The sequence below is a fragment of the Lithobates pipiens genome, unplaced genomic scaffold, assembly GCF_037356315.1.
Source record: "Lithobates pipiens isolate NorthernLeopardFrog02 unplaced genomic scaffold, aLitPip1_a1.2 Scaffold_1, whole genome shotgun sequence".
NCBI classification, from domain to species: Eukaryota; Metazoa; Chordata; class Amphibia; order Anura; family Ranidae; genus Lithobates; species Lithobates pipiens.
Window position 1 is genome coordinate 205,726,688 of NW_027507685.1, and position 20,126 is coordinate 205,746,813.

The window sequence follows — 20,126 nt, forward strand, 5'->3', positions numbered from 1 at the left end:
TAGGCAGTCGTAAACTAAAAGCTGCGTAAATTCCAGAAAACGTACCTTAGTTTGTAGATGTGACAACTTTTGCGCAAACCAATAAATATACAATTATTGACTTTTTTTTTACCAAAGACATGTGGCTGAATACATTTTGTCCTAAATGTATGACTAAAATTGAGTTTATTGGATTTTTCTAATAACAAAAAGTAGAAAATATCATTTTTTTTCAAAATTTGCGGTCTTTTTACGTTTATATCGCAAAAAATAAAAATCGCAGAGGCAATCAAATACCATCAAAAGAAAGCTCTATTTGTGGGAAGAAAAGGACGCAAATTTTGTTTGGGTACAACATTGCATGACCGCGCAATTACCAGTTAAAGCAGCGCAGTGCCAAAGTGTAAAAAGACCTCTGGTCATTTACCAGCAAAATGGTCCGGTCTGAAAGTGGTTAATGTGTTAGTCGGTTCTCCCATAAATATCTGCTGTCTATATCATTCCTCAACTGGAACTGAGAGGTACAGGGTTCTGATAGTTGCTGAAAGCTCTGCAAATGCTTTGTAAAAGCTTTTTGTACATACTAAAAGTTAAAGCTAAGGCCTTAAAGTGGATGTAAACCCAATGTCATCCTTTCTAAGCTACTGCCACAGGGGTTATCTATAAGGATAAATGTGCCTCCTGCATGTATCTTTACCTGTCAAATGTCTCCCATCTGTCTGTTATGAGAACCGAAAAACTGCAGATTCTGTGAGTCTGTTGTTTGGAGCTTGGTGGGTGGAGTCGTGATGTCAGTACACTCCCCTTGCCAATATGCATTTTTTCCTGTGTATTTCTTACACTGAACTTAAACTATGATCTCTAACATCCAGTGAAAAGACGGGAAAGTAACCACATGACTTCAGCATGCCCAATTATGCGGAGGTAGGGAACATCCAATCCTGGCAGAGCAGCAGAAATTAAAAAAAGAATGCATGTCTCTTAGGCTAGTGCACGAGATATGTAAATCACCTGTCACTCACAGCAAGGGGGAAGATTTGACAAAGTTTTTCTGTTAGTCAAGATTTATCTCACTGAACAATAAGAGGTTTGCTCAGAGCTGAATTAACTTTGTGGCAAGACTAGGCTCAAATGATAGGAAATGTTATACTCTACATTAGCACATAAAAAAAAAAATTTAAAAATGGGGTTTACATCCACTTTAAAGTGTAACAAAAGGCAACATTTTTTTAGTTTTGTATAGAGTGGCGATGGATTAGAACACCTGTCAGGTTTTTATTGTGGTCTGTGTCCTGGTTAGGGAGATTCACTCTCTGGGACAGGAACTGATTGGAATGCAGTGTCATGACATTCACAGCGGTGATCAAGGCAGGTGCAGGAATCTTCTAATTCATGCTGTGGTTCTCATTGGCTAGGTGCGCCTGCCGGCCCTATCCGCTATAATGATGGTTCGCTGGAGACCACATCTATTCGCAGGTCTCTGTGATAACCTGCGGTTTTTTAGCCACTGATTCTTCAGGAAGGCGGATTAATTTTGTATTCTGGATGAACTCCATAAGGGTACAAAGACTCCTCGATCCTCCTCTAGATGGTTTCTGCTCTTAAGGATTGCGTTCCATCCTTTCCTGTCAAGGTGCACTCTTCTAGATCTAGAGTGATTCTTTTCCTTTTTCGGCATCGCTTTTCCCAATTTACAAGTTCTACAAGAAGGATATTTAGGCCTCCTGTTAGCCTTTGTTGCTCTGCATTACGGGCCGCTGCTGTTCTTGTAACTAATTTGCTGCAAAACTTGGGTATAGTGGTTGTGGGTGGTGTTTTCGCCTGAGCTAGCTGAAGTCTTTTTTGTTATTTTTTTTTCTTGCTAGTATCCTGTAGGTGGCAGTAAAACCTGATAGTCTAAGAACTCCTATGTCCCTCAACTGACTCTAAGGATTTTACAGGGCGTACAAAAATCCTTTTTGCATTTTTAAATTGGCGAGCTCAGCAGTGGCAGCATCCATATTCTATCAATGTAGGTTTCCTCTCAAGTGACTTTTTAAAGTAGTATGAAGCCCAAAAGCAAACCTTTATTATATTGCAAATGATGGATGAATTGTTTTTATTTTATTTTTTTGTATTTATTTTAACCTCGTGATCTGCTCAGTAAGTCTGTTTTTCAAAAGAACAAGCTGTCTTGCATTTTTAGTAGGAGTATTAAGACAAACCATTTAATACTGAAAGGGGTGCTTACAATGTCAATCTTTTTATGTAAAACCTTTATCCCAAAAGGAAAGAAAGCTGTTCCTGTAACTGCTTATAGCGTTTGGCTTCAATTTGTTACCTATAGTTGCTAGTACATCTAACATTCCCCTCCCCCAGATTAAAATTCTGCTGTCCAAAGGTACATTAAAGTGAAGGCACTAATACAGGAGCTGTGTTATTGTCCTGATCACCTACTGCAAACAGAGGGGGGGAGGGAAACCTAAAAAAAAAAAACGAATTTGGCCACCACATCTGATTGGTAAGCTGCAATATATTACAGGTTTGGTTTTAGGTTTAAATAATGCTTTAACATTTTACACCTGTAAATTAAATATGACAAATCAAGAGCCCCTTTATGTAATCTACAGGCTATTTGGTCTAAATCACAATGTTTCAGGCTCCCTGGAGCTTTTTGCATGGTTTTTCATCAGATTGAAACTGGTAGTCTTACGGTAAGATTCCCAAGGTCCAACCATTGTACAACACCGTTCAGGAGAAAACTGAGGCTGCCTATGTAGTCAGGATAAGCTATAAGCACAGTTACGCCATATTGTCAAAGAAGATTTATTACATTAACACACATTGAACTATTTACATCAATAATCTCCATTCCCTGAGCATAAGAAACATTCACTTGTTAATGTCCAATTGATAAACTTTTACATAAAACTGACTAATGTTTAGTGGCCCCTGAACACGTATTGATAAGCCGGGCCCGCTGTTCCATCCATGGAGTGTACTGTTTGTTTGCAGGGCTCTGTCTTCATTGTAGATGAGTCATCTGAAGCCACTTAAAATGAGAAAAATAGTGATCAATTAATAATAGAGAGGAGCCTGGTCACAATTAAACACTTCTGACAATTAAACACTTGGGACATTTGAAACAACATGTAGTTGCGTTTTGTTTAAAAAATAAATAAAGAAAAAATACATGTACATATAGCAAGACACAGGATCAATTTTAGACTACTAAATTATGCGCTGCCTTCAGGTGATTGGACATTGGCAAACACTACAAGGACAGCCCCGGTCTTGTATAAGCCCAGCCCAATATAACTCCTCCCACACAGCTTCAGTTTTCTGCTCATGTCCTTAGATGATGGAGGTCTTCTTTCTGCTCTGGGAGAAGCAAATCAGTTTTCAGAAACGCACATCACAGGACCGTTCGTTTTCATGATTCTTTGGGGCTGCTGCCCTCAGGTGAATGGACACTGTTTAAAAAAAAAAAAAAAAAAAGCAGTATTTCCCACCAATGCCCAACCTCTCCCTGCTCAGCTAAGCCTCTGTTTTAATATCTCTCTTCCGATTATTTTTGGCCGTAAGGGCTGGTTACTGTGTGGGACTGGAGCGATACACATTTGTGCAAAAGAGGCATGAGTAGGAGCCCAGGGAAGGGATGCCCCCACTTTCTTTGTGCCCTTCTGGACTCAGGAAATCCTATGACTGGGTCTGCAGTGCGGTGTCCAGAGGTTGCAAGCTGGAGTTTTGCTGCTTTTCCTCTCCACTCCAGGGGTGTCTACAGAGCCAAAAAAAATAAAAAAATCGTCGTCGTGCAACGTTCGTTTTCAGGACAGCCACCTTTTGAGAGGATCCTCAGCTCCTCCCTTCACAGGAAACGCTGCCTTAGATTCAAGTTTTAAGCCCTTCCTGCCCCACTGGGCCCTCGGTCCTCCAAGAGTACCTCCGGCCAGCTGGGGAGACACAAGAACATGTCATACACATAAATTTTAATCCTCCTGACTGGTCTCCTGTTGGGGAATTGAACCCTGAACCCCAGTGCTGCTAGACGGAACTGCTACCCACTTAGCCAGTGGGCAATCTCCTTATTGCAGACACATTTTTCAGGTGGGCATCAGTGCTGTCCTGAAAGACTCCTGGAAAAAGACGTTACTGGTACGTAACAGATTTTCCCTAAATGTCTTTCAGGACAGCCACCTTTGAGAGTATAAACAAGCACTTAACCCTAGAGCAACCCACAGGACCAACCTGTAGAGTTTGACAAAGGTGCTACAACCTTTTAACATCTAACTTATGTTCAACCCACAGGATCTAAACCGAAGTCAGGAGTTATGTTTAACAGAGAAAGGACCGACCTTCTCTATATGAAGTGGTATGTTTGGGGTGCAAACCCAGAAACTCAGTGCTGGTAGGCAAAAAAGCTAACCCATTAGCCACTGTGCCACTTTACTCCTTCTGGTCATGGAGCAATAACAGCTTCTACTCCTAGATTCCCAGGGAGGCACAGATGGCTCCCAAGCGATCCTCCACCTCCTCCAGGAAAGGCTTGTAGTGAGAGGGTATAGAGGACTCGCCTCCCACCCCCTCTACCGCCACCTGGAAGCTTGAAGAAGCGCTAACTGGTTCCTCTACCTCCCCCTGAAAAGGAGGATTTCCTCCCCGGGTCCTGACATCCTTTGATGGCTTCCACCCAAGCTTCCAGGACCAGGAGCACACTTTTAAAACAACATACTGATGTGGCATTGGTAACTAGGCCCTTGCCTAATTTCAGAATACTCTGCCATTTACCATTCAAGCCCCAAGCGGGTGAAGCCCTGTCCGAGACAGAGCCTATGGTTCAAGTGCTGCTAGTCCAGAGTGCCAGCCACTCTTAATACCACGTTTAGGATTTTCCAGGGAAGGTAGTAAGGCTGACGCTTTTCCGTGCAGTTTGGTAAACTGGTAATGAGCGGCTGGGGAGGGTGGGCTTGCAAAATCAAGCCAGTGACCCCTCCTTGCCATCCCTAGAAGAAAAGATTGAAGGAGGACCACTATCCGCTATGGGAGGAAGGCCCCCAATCTTCCTTGGGACTGTTTGGGAGGACGAACCCCCCCCCCCCCCATTTTTGCCCCACCTTTCTGACCCCAAGACAAATGTCAGTCTTTGGAACCCTGAATGCTCTCTGAGGGTGAGACTTATTCCTTGCTTTCTTCCCCAAACTGCACCAGACAGGAAAGGACTCTCACCCATCAACTTTCTGATCTAAACTGTTTCCAGACCAGGACCAAACCAAAACAAGTCCTCTGAGAATCCCACAGAGCTTAGCCTTGGATGCACTGTCCTACTACCAAGCTTTAATCTGGCTAGGGCTGAGGATCAGGCAGACATACGCAGTGAATCAGATGGGGCATCCATACTATATGCCACCCCCCGCAAGTGCATGGTAAAGGATGTCGAGCTTGTCTCCATCCCGTCCCTGCCCCTAGGTGCGCCCCAAGGTAGAGTCCCAGGTGTCCTTCAAAAGAGGATCTATCCTCATGTCTGTGGGATCTCTCACAGGTAAGGTCTGTATGCCTGGTAACCTGATAGAAGGCTGCGTCCAGTCTGGGTATCCTGCCGACTGACGTCCTCCCTGAAAAGGAAACCTAGACTTCAGGACCCTTGAAATGAAAGGTTTTCCCCAGATCTAGCCAATTGTTGATGGCTTCCACCAGACCTTCCTGGGCTAGGAAAAACTTCTGTTCCCCCAAGCCCTGATACTGGTCATGGTCATGGAGTGATAGCAGCTTCTCCTGGATTCCCAGGTTGGTACGGATGTCTCCCAAGAAATCCTCCACCCCCTCAAGGGAAAGCTTGTAGCGAGAGGGTCTAGAGGGCTCACCACCCAACCCCTATGACTTCCCCTGGGAGCCTGAAGAAGCACTAACTGGCTCCTCAGCTTGTCACTAGTGCTCCCACAATGCCCCTCCATTAGTGGAGGATAAGACTGGCGGGCAGGTGCAATACTCTACTGAGCTGGCAGTGGGCCAGCCTGGGGCTGAACCCAACTGAAAAAAAGGGCATGCTGGGGATTGCAGTTCCTCAGGCTCACCGCACAGAGGGCATGCTGGGCATTGCAGGCCCTCAGTCTTGCTGCACAAAGGGAATGTTGGGCATTGCAGTTCAGGCTTACTGCACAAAGGGCATGCTGGATATTGCAGTCCTCCAGCTCACTTTTAAAACCAAATGCAAGGCCATACTCCTAAGCAGAGTGCAACCAGGAGTGTACCCAGTACCACCTCCCAACCCCTTGACCACCAGAGGGGTCTACACCCGTGGAGCTATCTGGTAAAAGGGACTACCCACCCAAGGCTTCCTCTCCCCTTAGTGCTGGTATTACCAGGAGTAGTCTGGGCCGCCTCTGCCCCGGATCATGGTTGGTTCCCCCCCACCTTCCTGAGCTGCTTGCTGACATCTACAGTGTTTGCAGGCTCGCAGAAGCCAGAGCCTGGCCCTCTCTTACACCGCGTCTGGAACCAAAAGCCGCAGCTTTGGCCAAAGTGCACTCCCCCACTACGTCTTCCATTCCAGCTTCGAGCTCCCTCACTGGCCACACCGAATGTGGGGAGGAATGATTATAAAAAAATAAATAGAGATAGGGAGAGCTTTCTTCTACAGTAAAAACCGGCTTCAACCTTCCCAGTTGATCAGAGGGCCCAGTGGGGCAGAAGGGGCTTAAATCTTGAAGCTAAGGCAGTGTTTCCTGTGAAGGGAGGAGCTGAGGTCTCTCAAAGGTGGCTGTCCTGACAGGCGTTTAGAAGGAAAAAAAAAAGCAGTTGTCTTTGCAGCTCTGGACAGGCTGCTGTTCCAGGAGGTCATCATGAGGAGAGAGGTCTCACAGCTTTTATTTCAATTAAACTGGGACATTTGGCCTCTTCTAGACCTCAAAGCTCTCAAGTTCCTGAAGGTACAGAAATTAGATGGAGACTTCCTGGTCAGTGATTGCTTCACTTCATGGGGACTTTCTGGCATCAATGGATATGAAGGATGTCTACTTACACATTTCAATTTTCCAGCCTAAACCAGCAGTTTTTGCTGTTCACAGTAGAGAATAGCCACTACCAATTTAGCTCTGGTTCTGGGGTTGTTGAGGACTTGGGTTATTCCCATTGTGGGGTATCTAGACAACCAGCTTCACGGGAAGCAAGAAGTTCAGAGGCTTAGTCATCAACGTAGCACAGCCTAAAGTACTGATCCTGTAAGAGAAATGCCTTTCTCTCTGATTCCAGGGGGAGTCATAGGGGTTGTTGAAAAGTCCTTTAATTTGGCATAAGGATGCTGGGGAAGATGATAGCAGTCTTCAATATGGTCCCATACATCTAGTTTAATTCTTGAGCTTTTCAACTCGATATTCTGTCCATTTGGGACAAGTGTCAGGAGTCCTTTGGATCTGCCAATGAATATGACTCCCAAGACCAGGCTGACTCTGGAATGGTGGATCTCCATGCAGATGCTGGATGTCAGAAAATGCTTCCTTACAATAAACTGGAAGGTTTTAAAGATGGATTCCAGCCTGCCAGGTTGGGGAGGTGTTCTGGAGAACCTCTCAATTTAGGGAAGGTGGTTGTTAGAGGAGTGCAGGTTGCCGTTGATCGTGTGAAGCTTCCAGAGATTTGGCTGGCTCTCTCACACTGGTCTGTCTGCCTTTGGATCTTACATCAGCCATCAAGGAAGGACACAAAGTTGCCCTGGTCAGGAAGAAGCACATCTGATTTTGTGTAAGGCAGAACTGCACATTTTAGCCCTCTCCACTGTACACATTCCTGACATGGAAAATTGGAATGCATACTTTCTCAGCAATCCACAGTTGAATCAATGAACAATGAATACAGGAATATGGGCCCTTCACTCGGAGGTGTTTACAGAGATTAGTCTGCAGTGTGGAACGCTAGATATGAATCTCTTGGCATCCATATTTGATAATAAGCTGCACAGGTTTGTGTCCCTCAATAAGGAATCCTTAGGCATTTGTGCTGGATGTCCTAGTGACTCCTTGAGATCAGTTTTCCCTCACCAAAGACTTGACTCAATTGGAGCTCTTCCACACCTATTGTGCATAATAAAAGGCGGACGGTTCGGATTGTACCTGTTTGGCTAAAAAGTATGTGGACATCCATCTCTTGGTCAACAAACTGTGGACTCTTCCAGATTAGTCAGATTTTCTGTCCGCTCTGCTGTATGGTTGCTCCCCTGGTAAAAGCTGGGTGCACGGTGTCACTTGGATTGCTCTGCTTGTGCATGCCTCCTTGAAATCCTTATTTGATCTTGTCTGTTTTGCAGACTTTGCACATTTGAGCCTCTACATGAGATTCTCTTGTTGCTTCTTACACACAAGATTGCCTTTGTGATAGTTTAGACTCAAAGGGGTTGATTTACTAAAACGGGAGAGTGCAAAATCTGGTGCAGCTGTGCATGGTAGCCTTCCAGCTTGTTTAATTAAGCTTTGAGAAAAAAACATGGAGGCTGATTGGCCTCTATGCAGATCTGCAGCAGATTTTGCACTCTTCAGTTTTGGTAAATCACCCCCAAAGGGTCTTATAATTGGCTGCATTTTCCTGCAAGGAGCCTTTCTTGGTTCTTCACCAGCATAAGGTGGTGTTTGAGGCTCTTTAACCACTTACTTACGGGGCACTTAAACCCCCTTCCTGCCCAGGCTAATTTTCAGCTTTCGGTGCTGTCACTCTTTGACAATTGCACGGTCATGCAACACTGTACCCAAATAAATGTTAACAAAATTGAATACGCACAAAAAAATGCAAAGGTGTGACAGAGTAACTTAAGGGCGCTGAGACTGACTAATTTTGTCACAGGCAGATGCAAGGACCAGTCTGGCTCATATATATATATATATATATATATATATATATATATATATATATATATATAATCTAAGTGTATCTATAATTGGATGCCATTTTCTGTAGGCTAGATCACATACAGAGGCCACCCAGGGGTGTCTGTGCAGCATCCTTCACCTCAGCTGTTCTGCGTACACATGTTCCATTTTTTGCTCTCCCATATGCTGTTTTTCTGTCTACCAAGGACACAGCAAAGCAATCCTTGGATGTACAGGTCCCTCTGCTTACAGTAACAGTATTGCTTACAGTAACTTGTCACAGAATGCATCCCTTCTGCTATCCAGTAGCAGTCCACGTGTTCCCTCTTAAGGGATACACCTAACCTGGCTGATCATTGATGCAAAAGTCAGGGTCTAGGGGCCAGCAAGCACATTCTCTTAATTGTTCAGGAAGGAAATGTAGGGTCTCCATACTTATAGCCATCTTCAATGTCCACAGTCAAGAGTTTGTCTTCCTCAGAAGCCTCCCTTGCTCACTTGGGCACACCACTCCTCATGCTTATCCATAGAGGAGTTCTTAAAAACCATGTCTGAATCAATGGGTAGACTGTCAGTCCTTTTAGAGGCATCAGACTGCAGCGACCACAAAAGGGCTCTCATCTTCTCTTCCAGAGTATATCTTTTATTTTCCTCTCGCTTCACCTGTGCAGGGGGGTGGCACCTCAGCTTACCCTTGACTGTCCAGTATTGGAGGAGGAGGCCCATTCTGCTGAAATACATTCTAAGCTGAACTATGCTATTTCTATCCTTGCTGGCGTAGTGTGTACATACTTTGTGTGCGCCAGGCCAAGCTCACCACCAGCCTGGGCTCCCTAAAAACACTTCAGCCTGCCAAAGCTTTTACTGTGCCCTCATTTTTCTCAGCCTATGCTATATGGTGACTAGCTTCACCCTGAAAAAAAATCTTTGTACCTCCAAGTGTTTTTTTGCTCAGCAATACCCTATTGAGGAAGCGTTTCCAATAAAAAAAATAAAAAGGAATTCTAGCCATGGACCCTACCACTTTCTGTCTTAACAAAATCTTAAGCGTCCCTGTTGAGGGTGTCCTGATTTTCAAGGACCCTGTGAACAAAAGGTTAGAAGCCCTCCTTAAGGCCTTGTCCTCCTTAGCAGGTCCAGTTTCACCATAAGACCTGAACCTCTAAACCCACCAAGCCCTTTGACCAGTGAGGGGATGCCCCCACTTGTCAGTCGGGGGAATCCCTGTCAGCCTTCACAGGCAGCTGGTCAAAAAACATGTCAGAAGTCTGGGTCCAAAACATTGTGTCTAGGGGTTACAAACTAGATTTTGGGCTCTGTCTCCTGCTCTATGCTGTCAAGTTTGCCAGCTTCCCTGCGAAGCCAGACAGGTCTCTATACTTCAAAAGTTCACTTCTCAAGGAATTAGTTTCCATCAAAGAAGGTGGACAAATAGCGATATTTTTTTATTCAAACCTATTTATGGAGGCATTATCCCCATTCTGAATCTAAAATGTCTCAACAGGTTCCTTTTGCGTTCAGAACTTCATCATGGAACCTTCCAGGTCAGTCATTGGTACTTTTAAACTGGGGAATCTTATACCCTCTTCGAATGTCAAGAGATGCCTACCTACGCATCCCTACTCGCAAGCGGTAGTAAACTGGCCGTTATAAAAAATTTAAACAAAAACCTTGTGTAAGGCAATTGCATAATGTGCTAGTATGCATCACCTTGGAACAAAGCCCTCCAGCGCTGTGCTGTCACCTCAGAGAGATGACATCTTCCCCCTGACTTCCAGGTTCGCACGATCCAGCTATGCGATAAGCCGGAGTTGCTGTAACGGCACTCCTGCTCATGCGTGCGGCAGCCCTTGGTTCCGGCACAAAGCTCTGAAGGTCCAGCAAGAAATGCCGGGCCTTCAGAGTACATGAGCTGGTGATATAACTGGCTGCACCCAGGGTAAATATCTCCTAAATGGTGCACGTTTAGGAGATATTCATTTTACCTACAGATAAGCCTTATTATCGGCTTACCTGTAGGTAAAAATTACCAAGAGGGGTTTACTACCGCTTTTAATTTGTTCATGCAAAAAAAAAAACAAAGACTCTTGTATACGCAAAATAGATCACCTTCAACAGTCGGTGCTGGGAGCATCAATTGTGTGGCCTCTTCCAGTATCATTCAATTTATTTGTTCACATGGATAGAAATGCATTAATACTTCTGAAATTTTTTACAGGTTTTTTAATCATATTTACACCTCACCTGCTGTTCCTTGAGGGTGACGACACCATCTTTGTTTTGGTCCATACGATAACATACCCCTGTAATACACAGGATTTCAATAAAATGTGGTAATAGAATTTTAAATAACCATTTGTGTGATGCTGTGAATATAGTGCTGTTATGTGACAGGACCAGCCCTTCCGCCCTTCCCGTCTCTACAAGAAGTATTTAGGGCAAACCTATAGTCCTACTAATGATTATAAATAAGCCATATGTAACGTTATTTCGGTTAAAGTATGGCATGTTTTTTATGATAAATAGTGCAGAAAAACTAAAGCTGGCTATGGACAGTTAGTTAAAATATAACAGATTCCTTCATTCACACAAACGAGGTGGACTGAGGAATCTCCCACATGCTGGAAGGTTGTATTCTGCCAGTGGCATCTGCAGCTGTAAGTGCTGATTGAGGAAAAAAAAAACAAGGATAAAGGAGGAAACTACTAAAAAAAGAGGGAGGGGGGGGCGTTACCATGTCGGTGGAGATTCAGTCAAGTAGGATGTTCAATTCTATAGGTCCACCTCTGGCCTAGGTGGAGAAATCTCCATTTGCAGGGAGCCCCAAGAGTCTATCCAGAAACACCAGATCTTGTCAAATTTACTCAGTTAATATACGTTATTCAGGTTATTTCTCCAGGAAACAATGGTGGGTGGCAATGCAGCCTTCCATTTCAGCAAAACCTCTCTACGAGCATAGTATGTAGCATATATTATGAATAGTTTGGTATAGTTCCCCACAGACCTCTGGGGTTAGTGCAAGGGTAGTCCCTGCAGCCTGATTAATAACCGCTGGGCCTTATCCCAAAACTCCTGCAGAAGGGGACATGACACATATATATATTTATATATATATATATATATATATATGAATCCATAAATCACCTGTCTGAGTCTATGAGGAGAAGCTTCTGTCCATACGAGGTCCACCTTATTCCATGTGAGCAGGGAATTTACCTGCATAAGCCTATTTGACTATCTTTTTAAATAAAGTAGTCAACAGCATCTGGTAAGAAGACAACTTTATCTTCACAATTGAGGTGTTTTCTTTGTCCATAAGTTTTGGTGAAGGGACGTGTCACTACGTTGTAGAAGATTCCAGCTTTTTTTCTGATTTATGGATTCAGAAGGAGTTTTTCACTGAAAGAATCACTGTTTTGGACTTTGGATTTATATTTATATATTTTTTCTTTTTGGTGTCAGTATCCAATTGGGACTTTATTTATTATTGCTCTTATTATATATTTGTAATCTTTTTTGTTTTTTTACTGTATTTGGTGATAGGGTGTTTATCACTTTAGATGCTATATGATTATCAAAGTCTCACATTTTGTGATTGATATTTATATTTGCTTAGCGCCCCTACTATTAGTATATTTTCAGCACGACAAGTCGTTTTCTTGTTTTTTTAGGGAGCAGCTCTTAGTGTTTTACTTAGTCTATTTGATTCACTGAGTATTAGTCTATATTTTTTTCACTTTTTGAGTGGCGCGGAGTTTATTAGTCGCTGTTTTTTCAGCCACTTTCTTCACATATAAGCTATCTTGAGCTCTGGAAAAGTACTCAGGCTATAGCCCCACCACACCTCTAGTGGCCAATACTTGAGGGTTGAGTATGCTGCGCAGGTGAGGGAGGTTGGGGTTGCCCCACAAAGGCATACAAGGGGAAAACTACTCCGGGGGAGGTGCTGTGCCTTGACCTGGTTCCACACTTATTGTTGTGCGCATCAAGGTAGTTATCTCAGAATGGGCCCATATCCCTCGGTATACTAGGTTACTGAGCGTCGAGTATGACCCCATATTTGCCACCTCCAAAGTCGCCGCGGGGTTGTTCCTAGGCTGGGAGAACCACCAACAGACTGTCACCAGGACCGACGCCCAATAAAATACCGTTGGAAGTTCGGGAGAGCTAGTTCACCCTGGCTTACTGGTAGCTGTAGTGTGGATATCGCCACTCTGGGTAGCTTCCCCAGCCAGATAAAGGAAATAACAGTAGATTTTAATTTATTAAAGACTGACCAAATACCAATGGGGTCTGCTTGGCCGGCCTAGGATGTGCAGAGTGTAAGGGATAGATCAGGGATTTGTCCCAGTTAAACCTGACTCCAAAATATGATCCAAAGTCATTGATTATCTATAGGGCTGCTGGGAGGGAGCAGGAGACATATGTTAAACAGGAGAGTGCCATCAGCATACAAGGGTGTTTTCTCCTCCACCACCCCCACTTGGATCCCGTGGATGCAGCTCGTATCTGCAAAGCCAGGGGCTCCACAGCTTTCGCAAACAACCCCGGCGAGAGCGGGCAGCCTGCCTGGTGCCTCTACCCAGGGGTTAAGTCGACGAGAGAGAGTTGTTAGTGCACACCCGAGCACAGGGAGAAGCATACATTAAAAATGCAGCTATATGATAAATACAGGTACGAACCAACATTTTTGGAGGACAGCCCAGAGGTGTTTCCACTCCACAGTCAAATGCTTTCTCAGTGTCCAGGGATACCACCACCCCCAGACTGTCATCCATAGCCCTATCTACATGCGTCAACAATCTGCGGGTGTTTACATCGGTTCCTCTACCCGGCCTAATCCAGATTGGTCAGGGTGTATCAGGGCAGTAATTAGAGTTTAAGCGGCCAGCCAGAACTTTAGCAAGAATTTTTAGATCTACATTCAGGAGAGATATCGGCCAGTATGAGGAACATAGTTCAGGGTCCTTGCCAGGCTTGAGGACCACCACCACTGCCTCAGACATAGACAGGGGCAAGGAGCCCTCCTCCAAGGCTTTCAGCAGCATCTCATGGTATTTGGGGAGCAGGTCGTCAGCATAGTGTTTAAAGAATTCTGCCAGAAACCCTTTTGGGCCCGGCGTCTTCCCAGCTTGCAGAGATTTGACTGCTAGTTGAATCTCCTTAAAGCGGGAGTCCACCGGCACTCCGCGTTTTTTTATTTTTTTTATTTTTTTTTAAAAGCCAGCAGCTACAAATACTGCAGCTGCTGACTTTTAAAATAGTGACACTTACCTGTCCAGCGCGCCCGCGATGTCGGCACCCGAAGCCGATCGCTAGGTCGTCTGTCGGGTCCTGCTGCCGCCATCTTGGGTATGGGAATCAGGAAATGGAGCCTTTCGGCTTCATTTCCCGGTTCCCTACTGCGCATGCGTGAGCCGCGCGGCGCAATCCGGACGGTCCCCGCTGCCTCTGGGAACTGTGTGTTTCCCAGCAGGCAGCGGGGCACTTGCGCAAAGGGGCGGGCAGTTGCGGAAAGGGGCGTAATCTACGCCCCTTTCCGCAGACAGCTATCCCGGCAGTGGGTGCAGTTACCTGGATTATCCAGGTAACCGCACCCCCCTCCCCCCTGAAAGGTGCCAATTGTGGCGCCGGAGGGGGGGGGGATTCCGATGAGCGGAGGTCCATTTTAGGGTGGACCTCCGCTTTAAGGGTAGGTGGATGATCTAGCCTTTTCCTGGTGGAGTCTGTAAGACATAGTAGGTCAGCTAAACCCTGGTATGTATGCAGTTCCCCTTCAGTATACTCTTCTTGGGAGATACAGAGCTCCTGATATGTCGACCACTCCTCTCCCCTTGTTCAAAGATCCTTAGACTCTGATGGAACAGGTGAATTTTCGTAGCAGATATACGGATAAGGGAAACATCCCGCAGAGCTGCCTGGAGAGAGGAATACGTCAGAGGGTCCCTATCCCTAGCATAAATAGTCTCCAGGGCCATAGCTTTATTTTCGCCCTCCTGTAATTCTTTATGGGCACCCCTAAGCATCCTCCCACAAAGGTCCTGGAGGTTACCCCTTGTGCATTCCTTAAATGCATCCCAAGTGATAGGAATAGAAACTGCATGATCCTGGGCGTTCCAAAAATTGTTCATATCAGTTTTGAAAGGGATTTCAACGCTTGAGTCAGATAGCCAGAACCTAGACAAAACGCCACAAGACTTCTGCTGAAGGACACGTCAAACTGAGCTGCAGGGAAATAGGCGTGTGATCAGCGATACCCCTGGGTAGAATGGTGACATCCCGAACCCTGGAAAGGACAGACCACCCCCCCCCCCGGCATACACCAGATTAATTCTAGAGAAGGTTCTGTAAGGCGGAATGACAGGTATACACCTGCAAGTTAGGGTGTCTCCACCTCCAGACATCCGTAAAATTGGAGGCTTCTGCCCAAGACACCAGATCCATGGAAGAGCCGGATGTCTGAGGTTATCAGTAGCATAAACCAACAGTTTGGATGCCAATTGGTAAAGTAAATGCACCAAGACTGGAGGGGGCAGAATGCCACTATGACAACTTCATGACAACAAAAAAATTAGTTTGAACACGCGAACACCGTTAAAGTCTATGGGACTCGAATGTGAAACATCAAAAGTGCTAATTTTAAAGGCTTATATGCAAGTTATTGCCATAAAGAAGTGTTTGGGGACCCGGGTCCTGCCCCAGGGGACATGTATCAATGCAAAAAAAGTTTTAAAAACTACAGTTTTTTCAGGAGCAGTGATTTTAGTAATGTTTAAAGTGAAACAATAAAAATTATATATTCCTTTAAATATCATGCCTGGGGGGTATCTTTAGTATGCCTGTAAAGTAGCGCATCTTTCCCGTGTTTAGAACAGTGCCACAGCAAAATTACATTTCTAAAGGAAAAAAATTCAAAACTGCTCACAGCTGTAATGTATTGTCGGATCCAGGCAATATAGATAAAAATGGCGTGGATGTCCCCCCCCCCCCCCCCCCCCGAAATCTATACCAGGCCCTTCAGGTCTGGTATGGATATTAAGGGAAACCCTGCACCCAAATTAAAAAAGAAAATGGCACGGGGTCCCTGTTATGTCCCTTGGACACAGGGTCTTTCAGGGTGTTACTAGCAATGCTGCCAGTTACACCGGCACAGAATCCTGTGACTGTGACTGTTCCTATGGATGGACTAAATCCAGTTTGGTGCAGCGATGCCCGCCAAACATAAGAAAAGCAGGGGACAGCCCAGTAGTAGCGTGTTTTGTGTTTCGGTACATGGTCAAGAAGTCCAGCAGCTTCTCCTCTGACAGTCCGATCTGGTCCAGAGTGGACGGTAAGTGCTTCTTAAATGTCTGCACAAACAGTTCTTCCAGCCCATTCGAGGCTGAATGATAAGGAGCTGTTTTGTAGTGTTGGATGCTCAAATCACTAAGGAAGGTATGGCACTCATGTGATGTAAATTGAGTGCTATTGTGCGAGACTATGGTTGTTGGCAAGCCATACTGAGCAAAGAGCTTCCTTAAGATTAGAATGGTAGCAGCTGAGGTAGTAGAAGGCATTTGAAATACCTCTGGGTATTTTGAATGTGCATCTACCACGATCAAATACATTTTACCCTGGATTGGACCAGCAAAATCAAGATGGAGTCCTGACCACGGGTCTGTCGGCCATGACCAAGGTAGCAGGGTTCCTTTCTTTTGGGATCGCTGAGTTTGACAGCACCCAGGACATTGAGCCACATAGCTCAATGTCCTGGGTGCTGTCAAGCTCAGCTCATAGCCCTGGGCTCGCTGCTTCATGCGCACCATGCCAGGATGGCCCTCATGCAGTATCCTTAGCATGGTTGGTTGCAAATACTGAGGTATAATCACTCTATTGCCCCACTGTAGGCAACCAGCATTAGTCACAAGCTCACAATTTCTGGTAAAGTACGGATGAAATTCACCTGGGACTTTCTCTGGTCATCCAGCCTGAACATACGAGAATATCTGAGACAGAGAGGGGTCTGTGTCTGGCAATTAGGGAGGTGGACATGCAGGACCGTGACCTGTGTACTTACACAATGCGTATGTCTCTAGGTGGGTGTTCTCCAATTGGCAATCTGGAAAATGCATCTGCATTGCCATGGGCCTCATGGGAGCGGTATCTGATAGAATAAGTATAACCTCCCAAGAATAAAGCGTACCTTTTGTAAGCGAGATGCGGTTGTTGTAGAAATTCCTTTCTCAGGATTCAGTATGGACAACAGAGGTTTGTGGACAGTGATAAGTGTAAACTACCATCCATAGATGTACGTGTGAAATTTTTGTTGTTGCCTATACAATGGCCAAAGCTTCCTTGTCTATCTGGGAGTAGTTTTGTTATGCTGAGGTTAACGACCTGGAGGCAAAAGAAATGGGGCGCTCCGTGCCATCTGGCATGACATGGGAAAGCACGGCACCCAGTCCATAAGGTGAGGCGTCACAAGCCAAGCTGATGTGTTTCTTTTAAATTGTAGTGGACCAGAACCTGAGAGGACAGAATGAGCTCTTTAGAAAGCAGAAAAGCTTCTTTACATCTGTCTATCCATATCCATTTAGCTCTTGTATCCAGTAAGCGATGTAACGGGTAGAGCTGGTGTGCTAGGTTTGGCAAGAAACGGTGGTAGTAATTTAGGAGGCTAAGGTAGGACCTGAGCTGTGTGACATTCTGGGGAGTAAGGGCATGGGTAAGGGCTTTCACCTTTTCTTCAGTAGTGTGTAATCCATGTCGGTCCACAGTGTGGGGGCGCAAAATTCCAGTCGAGACTTGGAAAAATTTGCATTTTGAAAGATTGGCACATAAACCATACCGTTGTAGTCTCTCTAGCACAGCTTCGATATTCTGTGTTCTTCATCAGTGGGACCAGTAATGAGCATGTCATCTAGTAAACATTGGGTGAAAGGTATGCCTGCCAGGACCTCATCCTTGATCTGCTGCCAGATGGCTGGAGCTGGGGCTATGCCAAAAACCATGCGGTTATATTGGAATAATCCTTTATGGGTGTTAATGGTCAACAGATGGCATGAATCTGGGTGTACTAGCAGTTGCAGGTAAGCTTGCTTTAAGTCTATTTTTTGTAAACTTTTGCCCCCCTGCCAGTGAGCCAAATAGATCTTCAAGTCGAGACAACGGGTATTGATCCACAAGAAGTTGGTTGTTCAGGGCAACCCTGAAATCCCCACAAATTCTAATGTCTCCTGTACAGGACGCCGTGGCTGGGTCCTGGAAGGACGCTATGTTGCCCCTCTGTTTGGTTTGTGGTCCCTTTAAGGGAATAAAATTGATTAACCCACCTGTTGGAGGAAGTGTGTTTAAAAACAAGACAGGAAGTGGTAGATGGGTGTGGAGGAGTGTAGAGGACATGGTGGATGGTGTTTGGTGTTTGTTCTGGGTTGCAGCAACAGAAGTGGACAGCAGTGTCCTGCCTGGAAGCCTCCTGGCAGGGGAAGCTACCTGCCATAAAAAATCAAGTACTGTTGGATTGAGACAGCTATTCTGGACTTTGCAAGTCGGTGAGACTAAAAACCTTTTCATTTGTTTTTGGGCTGCTGTAAAGCTGTTTAAGTTTAATAAACCCTTTGTTGTGTGAAAAGCCTGTGTCCTGCGATCTTGCTGGTCCCCCCCGAACATTACACTCCATTCTTTTTCTTGACAGGCACAATTTGTGATGCCCATTCTCTTCTATCAACTTTTAGTTCTGATCTTTTCAGCCAATAGATGGTCCAGCTCTGCTTCCACTTTCTTCCGCAAGGCAAAGGGCACTGATCTTGCCTTACAAAAACGAGGTGTAGCACCACAAAGAGAGACAAGGGGGGCCAAAAGAGGGCTGGGGAATCACCAACCCCCGGGACTTTAACGGTATCCAATCAAAAAAATCTTGATGTATAAAATATTAAAATTTTATTCAAACTATACATAATTTTAATTTAAACATTCATAAAAACGATGCTTTGACATCAATTTGCAAGAGAAAGCATATTCATATTTAATCCCATTTTTCACCGAACAAGAGAAGTGAAGAAAAGGCAAGCTGCAATCATTCTCAACATGTTTCGCCCGGGATGGGCTTCTTCAGGAAAAACTGATTGAGCGGCCAACAAAACTAAGGTAATGAATAATAAAAGAATGTTATTGTCAATTAGTGCATAGAATAACAATAGTCAATAGAGTAAATAAAGAACAATTAATATAAATAGTTTTTGCATAGGTTGAGTTATTAAAACAGATACATAGGATGCAAAATATATTTTGAATGAATAGATACAAAGAATGAGTATCTCACCGATATTGCCAATGCTCCAAAGAATTCAAAATATTAGACGAAAGTCATTCTAAGACAGTATTAAAAGATCTCTGTATTTGTTATAGCGAAAAAAACGCACAAATCAGAATGTAGTTTGTCGCCTAGTGGGAATCTGCAGAGAGAAATAAAACATTCAGAAAAGTATGTAAGAAAATAAGAGAAATTCGTTGGGCCCTTAAATGAGGTAACCAAATATGAGAATAGGGTGGATGTATCAAAATGTAATAATTACCATAATGAATAAATTGAACCAATGAGAATTGTTGAAAGGGGTTATGTAAACTTCCAAATAGGTCAAAGTCACAGTCCACATAGTATATTGGAAGTAGATGTAGTAGTCAAAGCTGAAAAAATAAGTAAAAAAGAAATACTAATAGAGAAAAAAATTCCAAAATCTTGACAAGATATATTATCATCAAGAAAGATCCACTGATATAGGTTGGTTCATAGAGCTACGGTATAACCAGGGATATAAGTAGTGACCGAAATATTCAGTCAACTTACCCATTCATTGGCTATCTCAAGTGTGCAAAATCTGCATCCAGTTCCCGATGGGAATGAGGGGTTTTATGCCTCTCCAGCTCGGCGGCGTCTGACGTCACCGCCGAGCTGCGGGCGGAAATAAACAAGGGGGAGGAAGGGCTAATTCAGGTCCTCTTGCAGTTCAAACAAAGTGCGCATGCGCGGATAACGTATCGCGGCTCCGAGTATGGGACGTAATACGTGCCGAAGCTTCGGCGGGCATTTTCGAAGATCTTACAATTAAGAAGAAGTGCGCATGCGCGAATATCGCATCGCGGCTCAGCGCATAGGGCGTATTGCGTGCCGAAGCTTCGGCGGCCATCTTGGAAACTCCAGAACAGTACGCTGGTGCAATTATCCAGCAGTGTTTCGCAATGGCGTACGCGGCCAAAATGGCCATTGATAGAGGGGTACATGGCCTACTTAAAAAGAGCAAATTAATAGAACGCAAATGTACCCAGTGCGGAGGA

General features: G+C 44.7%; 1 protein-coding gene across 2 annotated transcripts in view; it reads right to left on the minus strand.

Annotated features, from left to right (window-relative positions):
- Nucleotides 1–2,768: 2,768 nt before the first annotated feature.
- The window catches only part of LOC143982295 (calpain-2 catalytic subunit-like), a 260,340-nt gene continuing 242,982 nt past the window's right edge, over nucleotides 2,769–20,126 (minus strand). For both annotated transcript variants that reach the window (XM_077480899.1, XM_077480891.1), the window contains 2 exons: nucleotides 11,058–11,116; nucleotides 2,769–3,010 (listed from right to left, as the gene is read on the minus strand). In XM_077480899.1, the coding sequence (XP_077337025.1) occupies nucleotides 2,984–3,010; nucleotides 11,058–11,116 (86 nt within the window). In that variant the 3' untranslated portion in view covers nucleotides 2,769–2,983. The remainder of the gene's footprint in view (nucleotides 3,011–11,057; nucleotides 11,117–20,126) is intronic.